Genomic DNA, 23300 nt, shown 5'->3' with positions numbered 1-23300 from the left:
CGGAGAAAAATCCTCTTGCGCTTCCGGGAGGGAGGGGAAGAGGAACCATTTTTAAAGATTTTTTTTTTTTAATTTATTTATTTGTCAGAGAGAGAGAGAGAGGGAGAGAGAGCGAGCACAGGCAGACAGAATGGCAGGCAGAGGCAGAGGGAGAAGCGGGCTCCCTGCTGAGCAAGGAGCCCGATGTGGGACTCGATCCCAGGATGCTGGGATCATGACCTGAGCCGAAGGCAGCTGCTTAACCAACTGAGCCACCCAGGCGTCCCGAGGAACCATTTTTAAACACAGCGGAGCCCTCTGCCCTTGGTAACAAGGCCTGCCCTCAGGAGAAACCGCTTAACCACCGCCAGCCCAGCTGGGGTTTTGTCAGAGCCTGGCAGATCTGGGGGCAGAGAAACACCCCATTCCAGTCCCTGCTAGCCGTCCTGTCCTATTTGAGGGGAGGAGAATAAAACTGAGAAATATCTGGGAAGCTCACGGCCCAGCGGCACAGGCTTACCCAAGTCTGAGACCTTGTCACAGGACTACGGACCATGTCTCCTCCCCCAACACCAAAGGCCTATCTACAGCAATTCCTTTCCCCTACTACACTACATGGGGCGAGCCAGCAAGTTACAACGCAGAGCGAAAGGCAAACAGCACAATCTGAAGAGACAGGGCACACATGGCAGGGATGTTGGAATGATCCGACTGGGAATTGAAAACAACTGGCATTAATTAGCTAAGGACTTTAATAGAAAAAGTACATGCCATACAGGAAAGATGGGTGCTGTAAGCAAACTGGAATTCCTCATAAAGAACCAAAAAGATGGGGGCGCCTGGGTGGCTCAGTCGGTGAAGCATCTGTCTTGGGCTCAGGTCATGATCCCAGGGTTCTGGGATCGAGTCCCACATGGGGCTCCCTGCTCAGTGGGGAGTCTGCTTCTCCCTCTCCCTCTGCCTCCTGCTTCCTTGGCTTGTCTTGCCCCTCCCCCCCCCGTGTGAAATAAATAAATAAAATCTTTAAAAAAAAAAAAAAAGCTTGCGATCCCACCACCTTTATGCTGACGGCACCTGGCGCACTGTGACACAATTCTGCTGACAGTCTGGAGTTTGGATTCTACAGGCTGGAGGACACTGTCCCAGTGTGTGGAGCACCACCTGTTCCAGACAGCAGCCACACGTCCGGGGTCCCCAGGACACCGACACTTCTGGCTGGCAAACCCAGAAGGTAACGCTAACCTTGAAAATTAAAAGTGTATTAGCAGCAAAAATAGATTTCTTCAGGAATAGCAGAGAATTGCAATTCAGGAAATGCAAGTCATGGCAAAACCATACACAAATCCTGAGAACAAAGAGGAGGAACATTCTTTTATAGAGGAAAGGTGGTGGGGGGTGGTTGGGAGGGCTGTTACAGTCCGTTGGAGTAAACTGGGAGTTCAAGTGTAGTGGCTTTTTCCTGGCTGAGCTGTAATGGTTTCTCACTGGCTGGGCTGTTGCCAGGGCAGGAGAAAATCTCCCTTCCTCCTGATGGAGTAGTAAAGTGTAGGCTTCTTCCGGCAAGGTACTCTCTTCCCATTGGGTCTGCAAAGGGCTGCAAGCAGTGGTACAGCATGAGAGCGCCCCCTGCCAGCCTCCCAACTCCATTTTTCAAAAAAAAAAGATTTCATTTACTTGTAAGAGAAAGAGAGATGGAGCATGAGCGGGGGATGGGGGGTACAGAGGGAGAGGACAGAGGGACAAGCAGACTCGGTGCTGAGCCTGGAGCCCAGGTGGAGCTCAATCTCATGACCCTGAGATCATGATCACGACCTGAGTTGAAACCAAGAGTTGGACCCTTAACCAACTAAGCCATCCCGGTGCCCCCCAACTCCATTTTAAATGAGGTTTCCTTTATTCAGTTTTGCAGTCACACGGGATCTTAGTCTGAGATGCTGTAACAAAAACACCAGAAACTGGGTGGCTTAAATCACAAACATTTATTTCTCACACTTCTTTTTTTTTTTTTAAGGTATTTATTTGACAGAGAAGGATCACAAGCAGGCAGGCAGAGAGAGAGAGGAGGAAGCAGGCTCCCCACTGAGCAGGGAGCCTCATGCAGGACTCCATCCCAGGACCTTGAGATCATGACCTGAGGCGAAGGCAGAAGCTTTAACCCACTGTGCCACCCTGGCGCCCCTCTCACAATTCTGAAGGCTAGAAGATCCAGCCAAGATCCTGCACTGGTTCATTCCAAGTCTGGTGAGGACTTCAGGCAGCTGCCTTCCTGTTATGTCCCCCACAAGGCAGAAGGGGCGAGGGAGCTCTACAGGTGTCTCTTTATAGGGGTACTAATCTCATTCATGAGGGCTCTGCCTTCATGAACTAATCCCCCACCCCTTTCCATCGCATTGGGGGTTAGGCTTCAACATATGATTTTTGAGGCAACACAAACGTCCAGTCTATGGCAGAGAACGTCCCTCGGGCTCAAGAATTCATGAAAACTTAAGAAAGAGAGAGAGACAGAGAGAGGGAGGGAGAGAGGGAGGGAAAGGGAAAGGAAAAGGGAAAGGGAAAGGGAAAGGAAAAGGGAAAGGGAAAGGGAAAGGGAAAGGAATTCACGAGAACTCACAATGCTCAGACCTGCTGTACGTTTCAGCGTTTGTAGACATGTGCACAACATCTGGGCTGCAGAAGCGAGCACCAGACACTGCTTTGTTACATTCACAGATTAGAAGGCAGGTCAGCCAGTCTCCGCCCTAGTAGTTCTCATGGGTTTCAAAAGATCTGTGTCTACAGCCCCAAGTATCTCCTGAAGAATTAGCTCCTTAAAAAGAATAGCTCATGAAATAATAGCTCAAATATTCCGAATTCACTAAAATCAACAGTGGGGGAGGGAGAATAAAGAGATGATGTCCCAGTATCAGTTGGAGATCACAGACCCATTTCAGAGGAATGAAAACAGAGGCACCGGCCAGTCCTGGGTAATACAAAAAGCTGACCGTGACCTGCTCACTCCAGAGTGACTGAGTCAGTCCCTGACACCCCCGTCTGGGACGGTAGTTTTGTGTTTCTAGGGACTTCTGACTCCTCCCCAGGGCACCAGGGGGCGTCTAGGAGGCACCCCCTCCAGAATGGGATGGCCAGAGTAGTGAGCGGAGGAACCCAATACCATCTCCTCTGATTTACTTTGCAAAACGAGACCTCAAACGAACACAAAGCTGGCCTGACCTTGAGGAATCTGGGTCGGGCAGTGGCGAGGGAACGTTAAGTGTCACCGCTGCACAGAGAATGGCTCAAGACAGCAAGGGTTTGCCTCTCCAGAGCACCTTGCCCAGAGCCTAGCTTGGGTTACCTACTTGCCCCTCACACACAGAGGGGAGCTCGCTTCCCGAGCTGAGATCTGCAGCGGACAGCCAGGGCAGGACCCCCAGCTCAGCTGCAGCGCTCCCCTCCTCTCAGCCCAGCTGTCTCCCAGGTGGGAACTGGCTTCAGACCAGGCTTTTGTTTCAAAGATCAATGAAGATGCTTTTGACCTGGGCCAACAGCAGAGAAGAATCACCAAAGAACTCTTCTTCTTCTCAGGATCAGAGGAGGAAAACTTTAAAAAAAAAAACACACATCTTGGCTACTGTAGGGATCCCTTCCCTACAAAGAGGATCTTCCCTACTGTAGGGATCTCTTCCCTACAAAGAGGATCTCCCTCCCAAGGAAGTGGAAGTCCTTTCACACCTGTCGGGAATTTCCAGGGCTCCGGGCCTGACTGGAGTGCCCCGGAATTCCAGCATGAGACCACAGATGTGTTAAATTCTCATATATTCATAGAAAAGGTCTGGGGTCCCCACATCCCCAATGATGACCTCTGTTTAACACCACAAAGAGCCTGATCTGAGCCCCCTCCCCCATTTAGGAGTGTCCAGAGCAGGCTTCATTTCACCAACAGGAGGCTAAATTCCTCCCACTTTGGATTGGGAATTTACATCCTGACATCAGGATATAAGGAGCTCGGGAAATTCTGGCAGTCCATTCCCTCCTTCCTCTTTGCAGACTGGGGTTATTTTCACTGCACAGAAATGCTGCAGGAAAATTAGCCCCTTGTGCTTGAGCCCCGTGGGGCGTTCTCTCCCTGGCCCTTAAAGTCTCTGGGCCCCCTAGCCTGGTCAAGCCCGACATCTGGAATTAGCTCAAAGGAGAAAAGAGCAGGGGCTAGAGCGAGTGACGGGCATCTGACTCCCATGAGGGCCAGCCCTGGGCGTGCAGCCTGTGGCCGGGGATAAACAGGAATGCTCTTGCTTCCCAGGGATCTGCCAGAAACGCTGTGGGCCACAGGTAGTCACCCCAGCAGGTGAGCTAGTGTGGTCCCGGAGGCAGCCCTGCATGACCCGCCCGCGTGACTACAGGCTATGGAGAGAAAGCCTAGTTGTCCTGTGCTGGCCACCGTGGTCTCTCCACCAGCCAATCCAGGATCTCAGTCCTGGGGAAGAAAGGCTATCACGGAGTCCAGTCATCAGTAGGAGGGCAAGATGACACTCTAGTAGGAGCAAAACCACCACACTCTGTCAACCCAGAGCAGGGTCGCTCTTGCCCCATGGAGTTCCTTGCCCCAAAGCCTAAGCTACAGGAAGAAGGCCTCCCCCAAGCTCTGGGTACAGCCAAAGAATGTCTGCCAAGAGTGGGAAACAGGAGGGGTTTCCATCCATGGGACCTGGGTCACCTTGACCTTGAATCACAAATTCCACAGAGGCTGATCCAGATCATGGTTCGAAACCTTAGCCTGAAAAGTTTCCTGTTGCGTTGAACATTTGAAAACCATCGACGGGGTGTGTGAGGTAGGAGGAGAGGAAGGGGAGCAGGGCTATTTTCAAGTGGAGAGAGAGGACACACACCTTCCAGAAACTCTGATCTGGGTGGAGATCTGCCATGGGTAGTTTCTCTTAAAATACCCAAATCCCCACGTTAGGGGTTGATGAATAATATTGAAATTCAGTTATTTTGGAATTTTTTAAAAAATCTATTGCGTTGAATAGCCTTATGGAAGTAATCAAAACACTAAGATCCGAAGGCTGTTCCAGGCAGCAAAGGAGCTCACGCCACGTTGCCTGGGGAAGAGCACGCAGTGGCTGCAGACTCCCTGCAACAGAGAAGGGCGCTCAGGATTTTACCCCTCAGAGCCCCGTCCAGCTGCCAGCAGCTGGAGACCTACCAGAACAAGGAGGAGCTCACCCTGCCCTGACAGGCACAAGGACGTGGCCATACCTCCTGGCCCGTGATGCCATCACCCCCACCCCTTGCTCTGGCCGGATCTCTCCTCTTACCCCATCCCCCGACCCCCACCTCCCACCAGTCCCCACCCCCCAACACTCTCAACCCCCGGGGAATCACAGGAGACCCGCAGAGAGGTCCACCTGTGGCTCCGTCGCCACAAGCTGGGGCCCGCAGAGGCCCACGTTTGTGGCCTGCCTACTTGTAGGAGCAGATGGAGAGCATGGCACCGGCAGAGAACACCCAGAAGGCTGGGTACAGCGCTTCCGTGAAGTCCACTTTGTACTTATACATCAGGTGGACCTTGTCGGAGACGGCAAAGAAGATGACGAAGCCATGGTCACAGTTGAGCAGCACGCCGACCCGCGTGGCCTTGGTGGAGGGCAGTGTTTTCTCCACGTTGTTGTGCCACGCAGAGATCTTGGTGTTGAACCACTCCACGCACCACGAGGCGCTGTTGCGGCCGAGCCGGCTCTCGGGGCCCTGGCGCGGCATGCTGCCGTAGCAGACGCCCACCCCACAGAAGTTGTTCTTCTGCAGCTCCACCTCCCAGTAATGGATCCCTTTCCTGTAGTAGTGCAGGCCCAGCACCTGAGAGCAGTACATGAACCTCTTGGGATGCGGCTGGTAGTTCAGGGGTGATTCAGCCACAGAGGCGACCGTGTAGTTCTCCGACAGCGCCACCTTGTTGTGGGCCGTGTTGTAGTCCAGGCTGAATTTAATGGCATCTAAGAAGGCATGACCCAAGGAATCAGTTACAAGGAGCCCAAAGTGCTCTCACGTATAAACCTTTCCCCAACTGGTAGTACTTATTCATTTATTTTACCCATTCATCTATCCTTCCACCTGTCCATCCATCTACCCACCCACCCATCCATCCACTTACCTACTCATCCACCCTTCCCTCCTTCTTTCCTTCCCTTCCCTTCCTTCCTCCCTTACACCCATCCAACCATCTCCATCCACCTGCCCACCCATCCATCCATCCATCCATCTTTCCATCCTGTCCATCAGTCCATCCATCCATCCATCCTTCCATCCCATCCATCAGTCCATCCATCCATCCATCCTTCCATCCCGTCCATCAGTCCATCCATCCACTCACCTGCCCACCCATCCAGTCATCCATCCTTCCTTCCTTTCATCCATCCATCCGCCTATCTATCCACCCACCCATCCATTCACCTACCTTTTCATCCACCCTTCCTTCCTTCCTTCCATCGATCCACCTACCCACTCATCCACCCTTCCTTCCTTCCATCATCCATCCATCTACCCACCCATCCACCCATATATCCATCCATATACGTATCCATCTGTCCATCATCCATACACACATCCATCCATCCATCCATCCATCCATCCATTCTGTCCAGCCAGCCAGACATGTGTCCATCTGTCTATCCATCAATCCAGCCAACTGTCCATCTATCAGTGACCCAGATGAGTGACCATTCATCCACCCAAAGCCACTGACTGAGCACCTGATTCTGGGCAAGACGCACGACTCTGACTAGACATGGTACCCGACCTCAGGGCAAGGCCAGCCCATCAGTGACAACACTGTGAGGTGGCACTCTGCTCAATGAGTTGGCGCACGCTCTAGGGACCAGTGGCTCTACTTGGAGGGTGGGGAGCGCACAGGGGAATATCTCGCAGGTAGGCTGGAATTGGCGCCAAGCACAGGAAGCTGAGAAATATTAAACAGAAGCAAAGCAGCATGGGGTGAGGTCATTCCGGGCAGAGGGGAGAGCGAGAGCAAAGCTTGGAGTCACAGGAAGGGTGGGCACGTACTGGGACCAGAGAAGGCTAGGCAGTGGGAGAGAGGCCTAGCAGGAGAAGGGAGACTTGTTGGGGACACAGGGCAGAGAGCTAAAGGGTCTAGACTTTACTTGGTGGACAAGAGGGAGCCCAACACAGAAATTACCTGAGTATTCCTGGTTGGGACACTCACATGGCCTCCCCACCCTTCCCAGCACACTTCCAACAGTTCCAGGAGATTCGAAGACTGAGCTCAGCTGTGTGTTGTCCCTACGCTGAAACTCCTTCCCGGGACACACCCATCTCTGCCCTTCCCCTCCCAGGAGCACCTCCAACTGTGGGAGACAGATTCCCCAGACAGCCCGGGGGAGGGGAAATCCCTAGCTTGGGAACCTGGAAACCAAGACCTGGGGGTTTCACCATGGCCTGCCATTCCCTTGCTGGATGGCTCTGGGCAGGATGTTTTTCCAGGAGGCCTGAGCCACCCCCCACCCCACACCCCAGGGGGACAAAATAAACAGAGGAGGGAAAATGTTCTCTACGGTCCTGCGTTGCTGGAACTCCCTTTCTTTGCTCTCGTGGCTACTCTCCAGGAGCCCAGGGCTCCAGAAACCTGTGGTTCAGTGAGCCACCAGCGGCCCCACGGTGGTTAGCCCAGCCGCACCAAGCCTGGGTCTTGCAGGGGAGTGGGAACAGCAGGAAGCTCTGGAGAGGCAGGCCCTGAGGAAGTTTCCCCCACACCCCCAAGACAGCTCAGCCCGCTGCACCTGTGGAAAAAGGGGGGCCAGGGCGCCCTCTGCAGCGGGAGGTCTCGTGTACTGCATCCAAGTGGGTGCAGATGGGAAACAGGAGGAGCCTAGAGCCGGCGCTGAAGGACTGCCAACCGGTTCCAGGCGGTCAAGGAAGGACAGGCTCGAAAATGTGCTTAAGAAGGAACAGAGGTGCAGGTGGCGCCCAGGGGAGCCCAGGGACTGTTCCCTTAGAGAAGGACTGATGCGGCTGAGAGGTCCAGCACACTGAAGGTTGAAAGGCGTCCTTGACGTTTAGCTGCATGGGGGCTGCCACTACCCTCGGCCAGAGCTGGCCTGCTGCAGGGCAGGGACAGAGGCCAGACTTGCAGCTCTTGTCCCCCCACAGTCCCAGGAAAGCTTGGGCAGCAGCGGGATGGGGTCAAGGCCCCAGGGGGTTCTGACAGGCAGCCACAGCAATGTGGTTGTATTTTTCCAACTTCCCTCAGAAGGATCATGGAGGAAAGGCGATTACCCCCCAGCTTTCTGGGCTGGTCCCCAGCAGCCTGACCTTGCAGCCCTGGCCTGGGGCCCAGGAATCTGTACTTTTCCCCAGTATTTAGGTGAAAGGGAGGCTGTCTGCACTGGCGGCTTTCGTATTCCTGTTTGTTTTGCTTTTGCTTTTGCAAAAAGAGGAATTTAAACACGCTGTTGCGGGGGGGGGGGGGGGGCGGGCCCCAGGAGAGCCGGTGACGGTGTGGAAGGCCTGACTGAGAGCGTGAGCGCAGACAGAGCAGGAGTAGCCAGACTGGCCGTGGGGAGGAGAGCATGGTGGGGAGGCAGCAAGTGGAGATGCAGGAGAGATGGCAGCAACAAGAGGCCGAGGGGCCCCTCTTCTCTGTGAAGCGGAGGAAGGTAGGTGGGACAGGGAGAGGACCTGTTATGACAAGTTGGAAGCCTCTGGAATGGCAGGAGAGCTGCGGAGAAATCTGGAGTGGGGGTGCTGGCAGTGGCCCCCCAGCGATGCCCGAGGCATGGGCTGGGCAGCAGGTGTGGGCCCAGAGAAAGGGGCGAGCTGAGCTGGTGGTGGCGGGGCTGGGGGGGGTGGGGAGGACGTGCTGAAAGGGGAGCGAGCAAGGCTGTGGCAAAGTGGAGGACAGGCCAGTGGCTAACAAGGGGAAGGGGGAACCAAGCTGGATGTCCAGAGAGAGGCGAGGGTAGAGATCAGAGAGTAGAACTCCACAGAAGAGCCTGACAGCCAACAGGACCGCTCCTCAGAGCCGACGCTACTCACACTCCAGGAGCTCGGGCCTGGACTTGGCTAAGAAGGTCTCCAGCACCTTGGCCTTGACAGCCGCCGCGTTGGGCTGTGCAGTGGGGGCTTTGACTATACCTGGGTGAGGACAAGGAGAGCCGTTTTCAGAACAAACTCAGAGTGGACACCCCACACTGCCCCCAACTCCAGGCTGGCCCAGGACTTAGGAATTAGGACTCACCCTCCGGATCCAGGAACTCTCCTTGGGCTCCGAAGGTGGGCATCTTGGTGGCCGGGGCTCCGAAGGTGGGCATCTTGGAGGCTGAGGCAGGGGCTGGGGATGAACAGGAGGAGGAGAAACATGAATTGGACACATGATACAGTGGCCCGATGGCCCGTCCTCCCTTCCACACTGATCTTCAAGAACTACTTCCACGCACACACCTGGACAGCCAGAGCGACACAGCCGAGTCCAGACAGGGCTGCACTCATCACTCGTCTTGCTCACGTGCACGCGTGCTTACCCCCAACCTCAGGCCCACCCGCCACCCCAGAGCGTAATCACAGAACCCCGACCGGAGAGGTCAGCCTTTGCTGCCAGCCGTCGGTTCCACACTCGGGCAATCCCAAGAAACAGTAAGAGGCACAAATGCATAACTTACAAGGTTTCTTGGGTTTCTTTTCTTCTTCTGAAAAAGAACATTTTCCAAATTGATATTATGAAGCACAGCACAGTGATACTTTCAAAACACCGTAACAGGGGCGCTGGGGTGGCTCAGTGGTTAAGCGACTGCCTTCAGCTCAGGTCATGATCCCTGGGGTCCTGGGGTCGAGCCCCATGTCAGGCTCCCCATGCCAGCGGGAAGCCTGCTTCTCCGGCTCCCTCTGCCCCCCTCTGCCCCCCACACCCCCCCGCCTCTCCCTCCGCTCATGCTCTTGTGCTCTCCTGTGCATGCTCTCTCAAATAAATAAGTAAAATCTTTTTTAAAAGCCGCCATTATAATAATCATTTGCATGAATGTGACCCATACAAATAGAGCTAGGATGTTTTCCCTGGAAACAAGCAAATGAATCTGTGGTGACAGAACCTGCGTCAGTGGTTTTGGGGGCTGGGACTGACAAGGAGGAGCATGAAGGAATTTTCTGGGGTAATTAACTCTTTAACTTGATTTGGGTAACAGTAACACACACATACACGCCTGTCAAAATTATCAAAGTGCATATTTAAGATCTGCACATTGTACTACAGATAAATTATATCTCTAGAAAAGAAAAAATACTCCAACCCCCCCCCCAAAAAAAAAGGGAATCAGCAAAGAAATGTGCTTGCCAAATTAGCACAACAGTCTTTAAAAAATTCTCTGGAACATGCACCTATGAAAACTGAATGTACACTCTTGAGCCCCACCCAGGACCCTGCTGACTCTGACGGTCCGGGCCTGGGGCCCAGCGACCCGTGTTTTACACACCCCTGGTGGGTCTGAAACATACTCAAGTCTACGTAAGCTAGATTTCAGGATCCCTCCACCACCATCCCTACCACTGGAGTGAAAAGGGGTGCTGTGGATCTTACCCCTGCCCGCAGACAAACGCTGCTCTCTCCTATCATCCTCTACTTCCCCACCAGCCCCCACTCAGCCCCACAGGACACCCATCTCCCCCCCTCCACTCTCCCTTCCTCCCACTTCCAAGTCCTCTGTCCAGATGCTGTCTTCACTCCGGCCCCATCGCCTCCTGCCCTGCCCACTCCCGCAGGACAAGCCTCTTGGGAGGACCCTAGGCTGAGCCGCTGCCTAGGGCACAGCCCCCTCCCTGGCCCTCAGGGCTGTCCTGAGTCTCATCTACGCTGTGACATCTGTCCACTCCTCCCCTGCCTGTTGTCCCGTCTCAGCCAGCATCCCCAGCTCACTCCTGCTAAGAGCAGCGCTTGTGATCTGGGGCATATCTGGGGGAGAGGGGCGGGGGGGTGATCTGCGGACATGGGTGCCCAGAGCCTGTTCACTGACTTTTCCTTTCACTGGTCACACCAGGTGCCCCTCCACATCTGCTCGCTGAGCTGGGGGCCACCTGCTCTACCCACACCAGGCACCTCTGCCCCTGGCTCTGTACTCCGTTCGGAGACCAATACCACACATCTGTCTGCCAAAGGCTGCCTAAACTCGAAAACCAAGCAGCGGGAGCACAGACCCAGAGTTCCCCCGGCTCCCAGGGGCAGCACGCCTCGGGGAACGCTGACTTTTCAGGGAAGTGATGACAGGCACAGGTCGGGAAGTGCTCTGAGAGCAGCAGCACAGGATGACTCCAGAGGGAACCGCTCCGAACTCCCTCAGAACTCCCTCCCGGGTGAGGAGGGAGCCACTGCGCCTCGGGACCTGCGTCAGGCTCCTCCAGGGGGCGCTCTGCCCAAGGGCCAAAACTTGGGTGTCAGCAACTACTTCTCAAGAGGAGCAGGTGCTGGTAACCTTGCTGGCCCCTGCATAGCCGGTCCTGCTGAGCACTCCAGGGGAGTCCCTTCAATAGCCCCTCTAGCCAGACTCCTCTGCAGAGGCACTCGCCCTCCCCCGCCCCCAGCCATTTGGGACGGGCTGACAGGAGCCCCAGAACAGCAGCAGGGTTACTTACTAGGGGCCTTTTTCGCAGAGTGGGTGGGTTTGTGCGTGGGTGCTGGGCCATGCTCTCCAGAGTTCCCTGTGCCAAAGAAGAAGGGGTTAGTTCTTCCAAAGCAACCCTAGCTTTGGGGCCAGCTTTGCCAGGGGCAGGCGGAGAAAGGGTTTACAAAGGTGATCTCCACTGACCTTCCCTACCCAATCCTTTACAAGAGCTAGAAACAAGGGCACGAAAAGGGTTTGGTGTGTCCCTCTTTTCTCTGGCTGAAAATGTAGCTGGGGTCAATGTTTTCTCTGTCAGCGCCCTGCTCCATGACCTTTGGAGCCTCTCTTGAGGTTCTGGATCTTCTGGCGTCAGTGGGGACAAGCCCTTTGCTTGTGGCAAAGAGGCCAAGAGGCCTCATTCCTCACCCCCTGGTTTTTCCATCACCCTGCCCCAGACCAGCAATTACTGATGGAGCAGGAAAACAAATATATGCATGGCCAGCTCATCAACAGCCATCCCCTCTGCACAAAGCACGCCATGCCGGTTTCAGAGGCCCTTCCGCAAGGACACTCAGCTCTCCAAGCCCCACCCCTGGGATTACACTGGAAGATTCGCTATGTGCTAGGCACTGGGGAGAGAGAGTTGGATGACAAACAGACCAAGCCCCTGCCCTCACAGAGACTGTAATCTAGTGGGGGAAGAACAAAATGACAGATGTGCAAAGGCTCCTGTGCAAAGGGATCATAAGGATCCTGGGACCTAGTCTGAGGAGTGGGAGTGGTGGTGACAGGGGAGGTTGACTGAGAAATACAGTATTTCAACTGATCTCTGAATGGTGAGAGGAGTGAACTGGTGAGGATGGTGGAGTCTGAGCCTTCTGGGCAGTGGGAAGGGCACATACAAAGGCCCGGTGGCAGGAAGCTTGGCATATGCAAGGAAGAGCATGCACAGAGATGTGTGGGAGGAGGGGGCGCTTCAAGGCTGGTGAAACGGACAGGGCCTGACTAGGGAGGGGCCTGGACAATAGTGTCAACAGTGTGGTCGGAGATCTAAAAACAATGGAAATTCTCTGTACAGGGTGAGGGGAGAAGGTCCCAGGAGATCAGATTTGCACCCTGAAAAGCTCTCTCTGGCTGCAGCAGGAGTGGATGCAGAAGGACTTTCTAGAAAGTTGACACAGATGGGGGCAACAGTAAGCAGGCAGGTGTTGGCTGGCAGGGGGGCCAGTGGACTGAGTCAGGAGAAATTTGAGAAGTAAAATCTGGTCCTAGATTGGATACAATGGGCAAAGAAAGGGGGTATCAGAGGGGAATGCCAGGTTTCTCTGACCCCAAAACTAGCCATTCCCCACCAAAGACACTGATAACCTAGAGTCCATCCGAAAGCCACCTGAGCCAGACTCTCGGTCACACCCAAGAACAGCCTGTCCAGAAAGTCCCATCGTTTAACATCTAGGCGCCCAGAAATGTTTTCAGAAGGATGGCTACAATGCAAGATGTTTCCCCGCGACCTCCCAGATGGAAGGCAGATGCAACTCAAGCCCCAGTGCTGTGGGCCGAGACCCTCCCCCACCCCTAAACCCCAAGGGGACACCCCCATCTCAGGGGTCCCAGGAGGGGAGCACAGGGACTGCTAATGGTTACCTGAGCCGGTGGGTTCCTCGGGCTTCTTGTCCTGGGACTGCCTGATATACCGCTTCAGCTCATCTTTGAGGTCTGAGGTGCCCTGACAGACACCCCTTATCAGCTCCTGATTTAGCTCCACCTTGGGGACGTAGACCGGCTTTGTGGACACTCCTTGCAGCTTTAGCCCTTTCTGAAACAGGCCAAGGCGTTAGTTTGGGCAGCTCCAGGGAAGCCAGGGCCCGGGCTCAGGCCTCACGAACCCCAGGAGGACCTTCCGTGTGCCCATGCGTGCTCAAGTGACAGGCCAGAGATTGCTGGGGGCTAACGGGCCACTTTCAATCACAGCTCTCTGGACCTGGAAGGGCCCTCAGAGGCCACTCACCTAGCAACGGAGAAACTGAAGTCAAGAAATAACACTTGTGAAAGGAAGAAAGAAAGAGAAAGGAAGAAAGAAAAAGAAAAAAAAAAGTAAACAACGAGCATTCTGCCAGGAACTCTGCCAGTTAGTGGCAAGGACAGAGTTGGGACACGCAAATCTTTGACCCCCCCGGCGGATAATGCTCTTCGGCTCCTCCCACCATGGCCGGCCAAGCACAGAAGCCTCAGGCCAGTCTGCAGCCCTCCAGGACCAGCTCTGCACACACATTCTAAAACTGGATGGGGACACCTCAAGGGGCAAAGGGTTCAGCCAGGGCACATCCAGTGAAAAGGAAGGAGCTGCCAGAGGGTGCCACACTTTGCGATAAAATCGGGTCATACAGCATCAAAAGGCCCAAGGTAGGGACTTAGAATCCTTCTCAGAAAGCTCTAGGCAGCCAGGCCAACAAAGAGGAAGGAACACTGAGATGAAAGTCAGTGGTACCCAATCCAGGCATGGAAAGAAGTCCATGCGAGGAGAAGAGAAGGTTCCCAGCCACTGCTGTACTCTCGCCAAGACCAACATAAGGACTCCGGTCCTCTGAGATGACGTTTCCCCATCGATGGGGCTCGGGGAACACCCGCTGTGTGCCAGGAGAAGGGGGTGGTAGTAAGGGATGGGGTTCCCGAAGGAGCGGCAATCCGAACACACACAACCAGCAGATCGAAAACCAGGCCGCTGAGTGCTACAGCAGTGCGACCTGCTCAGTCACCAGTGACGGCAGAGCAACGGGATCCAAGGACGATGGGGGGGAAGCTGGAGTGGCCCTGGAGAAAGGACAGGATTTACAAGGCAGAGAGGGTCGGGCACGGCATTCCCATCCAATGCCCAGGGTGTCTGGGGAATGGCGGGTGCCCTGTTGTGGTTACAGCATGGGCGGGGCAGGGACTGGCAAGAGAGGAGGCTGCTGACAAGGACAGGTCACCCAGGTCCTTTAGAAAGACACTTCCAGGGTCCACGGGGAGGAGGAATGGAGGGAAGGGGACGGAGGCATTTGTAGTCGGCAACACTCTAAGATGGCCCCCAAGATGCCCGCCTCGTCCAGGGGTGAGGACCCTGTATGATCTCCTCCCTCCGAGTATGGGCAGGACTGTGAATACGGTAGGCTAGCACTCCCGTGACTCAGTTCCCTTATACGGAAAAACTGCAGGAATGCTACAGATGTAATGAAGATTCGAAATCTGCTGGTTTTGAGTCCATCAGAAAGGCGAGTATCCTGGTGGACCTGATTTACCAAGGGGGAGCCATTGAAAGGGACCAGGCTTGTAAGAGGGAATGAAATCTTGCCATTTGCAACAGCATGGACGGATCTGGAGACTAGCAGCATGCTAAGCAACATTAAGTCAGAGAAAGGCAAATACCACACAATTTCACTCACTTATGGCAATTTAACAAACAAAACAATGAGCAAAGGGGAAAGAGAGTGAGTAAGAGAGACAAAGCCAAGACACAGACTCTGAACTCTAGAGAACAGTCTGGTAGTTACCAGAGGGGCATGGCGGGATGGGGGAACAAGGTGATGGGCATTAAAAGTACACTTATCATGATGAACACCAAGTATACAGAATTGTGGAATCTGAATTTGGTGTATACCTGAAACCAATGTAACACTGCATGTTAACTAGATACTGGAATTAAAATGTTAAAAAAAAAAGGGGGGGGGCCTGGATGGCTCAATTGGTGGAGCATGTGACTTGATCTCGGGGTCGTGAGTTCAAGCCCCACATTGGGTGTGCAGCCTACTTAATTGAAATTTATTTTAAAAAGGAGAAAGAGGGGCGCCTGGGTGGCTCAGCAGGTTAAAGCCTCTGCCTTCGGCTCAGGTCATGATCCCAGGGTCCTGGGATCGAGCCCCGCATCGGGCTCTCTGCTCGGCAGGAAACCCTCTTTCCCCTCTCTGTCTGCCTGCCTCTCTGCCTACTTGTGATTTCTGTCTGTCAAATAAATAAATAAAATCTAAAAATAGATAAATAACTAAAAAGGAGAAAGAGAAGACCAATAATCTAAGTAATCTACACAGGAAAAAAAAGAAAAAAAAAGAAAAAGGGACCAGGCTTTCCTTCTCCGCCGGCTTTGAAGAAGTAGCTGGCAAGCGGAGAGAGGGCCACCACGCCAAGGAACTGAGAGCAGACCTCTGCCGACAGCCAGCGGGAGAGCAGGCCCTGGGGCCTGCACCACGGGAACCGAATTCGGCCAACAACCGCGTGAGCTTGGAAGACAATCCGCAGCTCCGAAAGGAATGCAGCCCAGCCAACCCTCAGACGGCAAGCCCTTAAGCCATGCCCCGACCCTAAGTCTCGGAAGGGGTGAGGGAACAAATAAAATACTCTTCCAAACCATGAAGTTTGTGGTAAGCTGTCACAGAGCACAGCAAACGGACACCGCGTGAGTCTCGGGACGGCTCCCAGGGACCCCGTCCACCCCTACAGCACCTGCCGTCACCAGGGTCATGGCACGCAGGAAGCGCGTTCAACCGTCTTCACTGAGACCTACCTCCAGAAACTCGAACTCGTCCCCCTTGGTCAGGGCAAGTTCAACCTCCTCCTTCAGATTCTGGATCTCACTCCTCTTCTTGAGAAGGATCTGGTAGATGTTGTCGAACTTGGTATTGACCCTCTTCTCCTCTTCCTTTATCTTCCGTGTGGAGGTGGCCTCTGCAGCGTCGATGAGCGCCTTGATTTCCATGTACTCCTGTCTCAGCTGCTCCATCCTCCAATTCGTAGCCTCCTAATAGGGCCAAGACACAGTGGACAGCCCAGGAAGTTAAGCCCGCGGTACCAAGTGCTGGTGAGATGTGGAGCACCAGGAACTCTTTCCTGTGCTTCGTGGGAGACCAAATGGGCACAACTGCTTTGCACGGGACTTTGGCAATGTCTAATGAATCTGAAGGTGCTCCTCCCCAACCCAGGCAATAGCTCTAGAAAAACACTCAGACCCCTGCCCCAGAGACAGACCCAAGAACGCTCCTAGAAGAACTGCTTGCATTAGCAGAACCCTGAGAACAACCAAACATCTATCAGTAAGATACAAATCTTCAAATTATTCATAGAATAGGATATTAAATAGTAATGAAAACTAATGAACTAGGGCAAGGCACGGACAAATTTCCACGAGGGAAAAAACAATGTGCAGAAGACAACTCGGGCATGATGCTTTTTATGTAGAGCTTAGGAACAAAGAGAATGGCTTCCTCTTAGGAAGAGAACACCCCCGGGGTTTCCCAGGGTACATGGCTATCCCGCCACAGATGACATCCCCAGTCACCCCTGCAGCTAGATGCGGCCACGGGACTAAGCTGCTCCCAGTGCAGCATGAGCACAACACTTTTCTCCCCGTCCCCTCTTCTGCAGGCTCGAACAAAGACGTCATGGTGACCCAGCTCCAACCAGAGGTGAGAAACCCCCTGCAGTATGGGGTAGTAAGAAAAGACTCTGAATCCTGCACAATCACGTGGAACGGAGACACCCCCGCTTGTCCAGGCGGCTCACATCTGGCACTGAGCTGCCAAACGGAGCCAAAGAAACTTCTATTTTATTTAAGACTCTGAATTTGGTGGTGGTGGTGGTGTTGAGGGGTAATCTCTGTCAACAGTTTAGCCCGCCCCCTCCAAACAGTACACATGCTTTCCCGTACATGCCTTCACCTAAGCCACAAGGCCACCATCGGGGAAAAGCTGTGACTCCATTGTGCAGCTGGAAAAACTGAGGCTCAGAGATCTGCCCACAGCGGGCAAGTATCACAGGCTATTTTGTAACACAGCTGGTATTCTAACTCAGAACTCATCTAATTACACCACAGCTGCCACCATAAAACCAGACGCTACAGCTCTAGAGCAGGATATTTAAAACTCAAATCTTCTTTCAATATATTCCTTCAGGGGCGCCTAGCTTCCTCAGTCAGAAGAACATGCGACTCTTGATCTTGGGGTCATGAGTTCAAGGCCCACAGTGGGTACAGAGATTACTTACATAAACATAAAACAAACAAACAAATAAATAAATAAACTTAAAACACATATAGATATTATATTATATATAATATTTTATATGTTTTATATTTTTTTACTTATACATATAAAATACATATGTATTCTTTTAATATATAATATTGAAAACCTTACAAAACTTATAAAAACTAGACCCCCAAAAATCTCTCATTCTACTCATCCAATGCTTCTGCTACTCTTCTGTTACTATACTTCCTTTCAGTCTTTTTTCCTACACTTCCTGTAATGGGTTGAATGATGACCCTCCCCACAAAGATATGTGCAGATTTCCGAACCTGAGAAGGTGAGGTTACTTGGCAAAAGTCTTTGCAGATGTAATAAGGTAGGAATCTTGAGATGAGATTATCCTGGGTCACCCAGATGGGCCCCAAATCCAATGACAAAGGTCCTTGTTAGTGACAGAAGAAAAGACACAGAGGAAAGAGGAGGCCATATGAAGACAGAGGCCGGGGCTGGAGTGACACCAGCCACAAGCCCAGGAACGCCTGAGCCTCCGGAAGCTGGAAGAGCCAAGGAAGGATTCTTCCCTTGAACCAGGAAGTGTGGCCCTGACTGATTCTGAACTTCTGGCCTCCAGGACTGTGAGCGAACACATTTCTGTCTCTGTAAGCTGAGCTGGGGGTAACTGGTTAGGATAGCTCTAGAAAACCAACACACTTGCTTTTTATAAATAGAACTCTAGTGGGTATACACTTTTGTTTCCTGTTTTTTTCCCATTTAAATCATAACCACTTTTTAGATCAGTACTTTTTTTCTCACGATCTTTTTTTTTTTTTTTTAAGTAAGCTCTACGCCCAATGTGGGGCTCGAACTCACAACCTCAAGATCAAGAGTCACATGCTCTACCAACTGAGCCAGTCAGGCGCCCCTCTATGACTACTTCATGGTCCTAATTTTTTTTTTTTTAATTTCCCTCTATGTCTTTTTTTTTTTTTTAGATTTTTTTTTATTTTTTTTACAGATATCACAAGTAGGCAGAAAGGCAGGCAGAGAGAGAGGAGGAAGCCAGCTCCCCGCTGAGCAGAGAACGCGATGTGGGGCTCGATCCCAGGACCCTGAGATTATGACCTGAGGTGAACGCAGAGGCTTAACCCACTGAGCCACCCACATGCCCCTATGGCCCTAATTTCTAATGATTGCCCCCGTCCTCCCCACACCAAGGTCAGAGCTCATGGACTCAGTTTAGGGCGACAAAGAATCTTTCCTGGGGACGCAGCTTTCTGGATGTCTTGACAGGTGGAGGTCTCTTCCTGACTCTGTGAGGGAAACCAACCCAAGCCCGGGGGCGGAGGTCGCCGCAGAGCCCGGTCACTCACCTGCACATTGTGCTGCCGGGCTCTCACGTCCTCCAGAGCCCTCGAGGCCCCATTGATCTGACTGTAGATGATGGTCAGCTTATGCTTCAGCTTGGTCTGCAGCGAAAACAACCAGCATGAGAGATCACTGGAGCCCAGCCCCCAACACCAGGGACCGCCCTGGCATCTATCCCACAGGTGCTTCTGCCACCCTGAGTCTTGCCTGCCTATAGCTTTTGGAAGCATTCTCATATTTATGGCCTCCCTTCAAACTTCTAGAGCAACAGTACAAGAAAGAAGTTGTGAGCACAGTTTTTGGAGACAGACCGACTAGTGTGCCAGGCCCTGTTTCCAGCTGTCCCAGCATCTCTCACCTGTGCCCTCGGCCAAGAAAGAGATACAAATGTTTCCACCTCCTAGGGCCAGTAGCAGAATTAACTGAAACAACGTATGAACTCAGCACAGTGCCAGGATTTTAGTAAGGACAAACCAAACATCCGCTTCTATTATCAGGAGCTTTTTCATTAACACCCATTTTTCAGACAATGAAACAGAGGCAAGGAGGCCAGCAAGGGGGCTGAGCTCACACAGAGCCAAGAACAAGCTGGAACGGTTGTTTCAAGGATGGCAGATGAGGTCTTTGGAGCCAGCTCTCCCACTGCAAACAATGAGAAAAGCAAAAACTGCAGGGAAGAAAAATCTGCTTACTGACAATCGGAGAGCTAATTAAGCAGGGAAGGATGACGGAGCCCAGAGCCGGGAGACGGCCATCTAGAGAGATAAGCCTGGCATCTGGGGTTGCTCTCCCAGAACCATCTGCCAATTCCAGAAGACAGCTGGAAGAGTCACTGTCAGCCTCGGGGAAGCAGGGGGACAAGAGTCAGGGTCCAAGGCTCATTTGTTTGGCTCCAAGGGTAGGGACCTCCACAGGCTACACTCTAGGAATAAGGATGAACAAGCGGTAGCCCAGCCCCCCATCGGCAAAATCCCTGAAACGGAACTAAGGTGACTCAGAATTGTTAAGTCCCTAGTCACCTCCAGGAACCAAGGCCAATTACGCATGAAGGGAGACAGTATCATCTGGGGCCTCTTAGTATTTCTATAAATTTTCAGAATCCGTATCGGGAGCGACCCCCCATCCCTGCTCAGGTGACATGCTGGGGCACAGAAACAGGGAAGGGAAAAAAACCCAGCCCCAGAATAAGAGCAGCTAGCGTTTCTTATATACGCACTGCAAGCTGAGCCCCGTGCTGGTGCTTTACAGGTGTTAACTTATTGAAAGCTAAGAACAACACTGTAAGGTGCAAGTTGCCCATCCTTTCGAAGAATGGACTCACATCACTGTTAACTGGTGTTACAAGGTCCCGGTGTTATTACAATTAAAGCACTGAGGACACAGGAAATGTCCAGGAAAAAACACTTACTTCCCCTAACGAGCCGGCTCCACACCCTCCAGCCTGCCCCCTCCACTTTCCTGCCTCTCCCACTCCACTAGAGATATTCAGATCTAAACCTGACCTTGAATCTGGATTTGAACAACCCAATGACAGTCAACTATAAGGGCTGGAAGCAGAGATTAAGGGCTGGAAGCAGGGATCAAGGTCACACTAACTTGACCCTGAAAGTCCAAGTTACTGATGGTGTTTCAGATTCAACCTCTGTGACAATGCCCTTTGACCTGACCTCTAACAGTGGCCAAGATAAACTGGGTCATAGGCAGAAGGCCAGGCCAAGGCAGATCTGGACTCACAGGTCTCAGTGCTAGAAGAGAACTCAGAAAACCCGGGGACTGCCGACTGTTCCACCTCCAACAGCAGTGCACCCCAAAACTCTATGTTTGGTAAAATTCTATCCACCATGAATGAGATGCATATATGACAGTCCCCTGATGGCAGAGAGAGGGTCCTATGTGACTCCAGACAAAGGAAAGTGGCCCAAGGACTTCGAGAGACAACAGTCCCCTCACCGAGGGTAGAGAACTTTCTGAAGTGGAGGATCTATTCACAGACTGAAGACCTGAGTTCTCCATGAGGATGTGGGAGGCTCCAAAGTCCCGAGTGTGGGGTGGACTCTGGCCAAGACAAGCCAGCCGCTCAGGGCTGGGGCACTGCCCAGATAGGGCTGGCTCTGTCCGAGTAGGGAGCAGCAGCAGGGCTAGAGGGGGAGGCTGATCAAGGGACTTGGCAAGCCAAGACAATGGTGAGGAGCAGGGAGGTGGCAAGGTCAAGCCTATTACAAGGATTACAAAGCCAAGCGTGTGTGACAAACAAGTACGAGGGAAGTGATGATCTCCCCCAAACCACTAAAATCATCACAGACCTGGAAGTCTCCTTAGGGAGCCACCTGGTCCCACCTCCTCACTTTACCGATGAAGACTCGGGCCCAGGGGCCAAAGCTGTGCCAGAAGTCTTACCGCAGAGGTGGAGAGCACTGCCTACAAGAGTCTGGCTCAGCCTGTGGGTAGCACCCAGAGCTATCTGGCACCTGGCCCACGCTTCTGCTCATAACGACCCTCCCGGCTCACTGGAACTCTCTGGCTCACCCCAACTTTTTGTTTGCTTGACCTCAAGCCTCCAGGAATATCCCATGCTCCATGAACTCGGGTATCAGGCTGGTCATGGGGACAAGCAGCAAACTGTAGAGTCCAACCAGCCACGCTCCCGGTGCCTGCTTGGCCACTTACTGGAGTAGCTCACCCTAAATTAACTTCTCTGGACCTCCATTTCCTCAGCTGTACCATGGACCGAATAATATCCACCTCTGGGATGATGCCAAGATTCCACGAGGGAACCGAGGGAGCCTCCAGGGCTCATATCCGACGTGGGAAACCCTCTACAGACTTAAGGCAAGCAACCTCAGCTGTCCTCAGTGGTCCCCTCTGTAAGACGGGGAGGAGGGGGAAGACGGTGGGCCACGGATAACGGAGGAGGGCTCTATGATCTCCTTGCCCCTTTGCACTCTGACATCAGGGACACCCCTGCCCCGGTTCTTGGGCCCGGCGAGACCCATCCTGCCCCCGGTGAGCCTTGGTGGACCACGATGCCCACAGCGGCTCCCTCCGCACCGCCCAGCAGTCCCAGGCTGCCGCCCTGTGCCCTCGCCCGCCACCCTCTACCTCCAGGTCGGCGCTGGCCTGGCTCAGGGGCACAGGTGAGCAGGTCTTGTGCTCCACTAGGCAGATGTGGCAGATGCACTCGTCGTGCTGGGGGCAGAATAATTCCCGCAGCCGGTTGTGCCGGGGGCACTTGCGGCGCATCAGGTTCTGGACGGGGGGCTGCAGCTGGTGGTCCCGGAAGGCGGGGCTGTCCAGATGCGGCTGCAGGTGCTCCCGGCAGAAGGAGGCCATGCACACCAGGCACGTCTTGACGGCGGCCTCCTTCAGGCAGTGGTCACAGGCCACCGGGCCCGCAGGGCTGGGCGCGGCGGCGCGGGTGGGCAGCTTCCAGTTGTCGGGGGGCGGGGGCGTCGCCCGGGCCTCCTCAGCCTGCAGGAACTGCTCCACCACCGCGCACAGCACTGTGTTCTTGCGCAGCTGCGGCCGCTCGTGGTAGCTGGCGCGGCACTGCGGGCACAGATACGGCGGGCCCTGGACGGCCCACGTCTCGTCCAGGCACGAGCCGCAGAAGTTGTGGCCGCAGGGCGTGGTGACCGGCTCCTTGAAAGGCTCCAGGCAGATGGAGCACGACAGCTCCTCGGCCAAGGGGTCCAGCTCCGCCATGGCGCTCCTGGGGACTGGACGGGACGCGCTGGAACTGCGGCCACGACTGCGACACACGACCGCCGGAGGCCCGCGAGGAAACGAAACTGAGCGGCGGGAAGGGCGGGCCCCGCGGGCCTCCAGGAAGTCACGTGGGGGGCGGGGCGGGCCGCGCGGGGTTCCCCTGGGGTGCCGCGGGTCGTGGTGAGCGCGGAGCTAGGCAGCCGCGCTGGGAGCCCCGACTGCTCCGCCGAGTGGGCGTGGGCGCCGGGCTCTGGGTCTCAGTTCGTCCCCACGAGCTGCAGCGGTTTCTGTCCGCGCTCCCCTAACCCCCAGGCGGAGGAGGAAACCTGCGCTGCAGGTGGGGAACCCCGGCCGGGGTGGCGCTCCTGCCCCAGCGCCTGCAGCTGGTGCGTTCTGCGCAGAACTCACCGGGACCCGCGCTGCCCCCTCCGCGCCCTCCGTCCTCGTCTTGAAGACCTAGGTGTTGAACCGAGAAGCTGCCCCTCCTTGCCCCGTTTATAAGCCCTTCTCCCCCCCCCCCTCCCCGGTTGGGCTCTGGCTCATGGGGATATGGTCCCTGAAGGCCGGAGCTCCTTGGCACAAAAAAGCTGGCGATTTCTTTCCATATCAACCAGTAGAACATGCAGTTTTGTTTTGTGTTTAATTTCCGTTCTACTTTACTGGGCTTTGCAGATATCCT

The 23300-nt window shown here is 53.9% G+C and overlaps 1 protein-coding gene and 1 non-coding gene across 4 annotated transcripts; both read right to left on the bottom strand.

Annotated features, from left to right (window-relative positions):
* Positions 1-3564: 3564 nt before the first annotated feature.
* Positions 3565-22665, bottom strand: LOC111151515 (tripartite motif containing 25). Of its 3 annotated transcripts, XM_022509551.1 has the most exons (10): positions 22016-22665; positions 18922-19017; positions 16093-16326; positions 13200-13371; positions 11587-11652; positions 9627-9653; positions 9206-9298; positions 9004-9102; positions 5423-5948; positions 3565-5089 (listed from the first exon to the last, which is right to left on the bottom strand). In XM_022509551.1, exons 1-10 carry the CDS (start codon positions 22616-22618, stop codon positions 5044-5046), a joined length of 1962 nt encoding a protein of 653 aa, XP_022365259.1. In that variant the 5' UTR covers positions 22619-22665; the 3' UTR covers positions 3565-5043. The 3 variants fall into 3 exon arrangements, with proteins under 3 accessions (XP_022365259.1, XP_022365260.1, XP_022365261.1); XM_022509552.1 differs by having other exon boundaries at positions 3565-5948; XM_022509553.1 differs by lacking the exons at positions 3565-5089; positions 9206-9298 and having other exon boundaries at positions 5313-5948.
* Positions 18397-18469, bottom strand: TRNAK-CUU. The gene has a single exon. It is a non-coding gene; the product is annotated as a tRNA-Lys (tRNA).
* Positions 22666-23300: the final 635 nt, after the last annotated feature.

This window comes from Enhydra lutris, unplaced genomic scaffold, assembly GCF_002288905.1.
Source record: "Enhydra lutris kenyoni isolate GAN:26980312 unplaced genomic scaffold, ASM228890v2 scaffoldscaffold26, whole genome shotgun sequence".
Classification (NCBI taxonomy): Eukaryota; Metazoa; Chordata; class Mammalia; order Carnivora; family Mustelidae; genus Enhydra; species Enhydra lutris.
The sequence above is the reverse complement of the archived record's forward strand: the minus strand, read 5'-3'. Positions and strand labels throughout refer to the sequence as shown.

Coding starts and splice junctions, on each gene's coding strand:
- LOC111151515 (XM_022509551.1), bottom strand. CDS start 22,618: ATGGCGGAGCTGGACCCCTTGGCCGAGGAGCTGTCGTGCTCCATCTGC. Junction 9,299..9,626: donor AAAGAAACCCAAGAAACCTT/GTAAGTTATGCA, acceptor GTTCATCCCCAG/CCCCTGCCTCAGCCTCCAAG. Junction 9,103..9,205: donor AGAGTTCCTGGATCCGGAGG/GTGAGTCCTAAT, acceptor GTCCTCACCCAG/GTATAGTCAAAGCCCCCACT.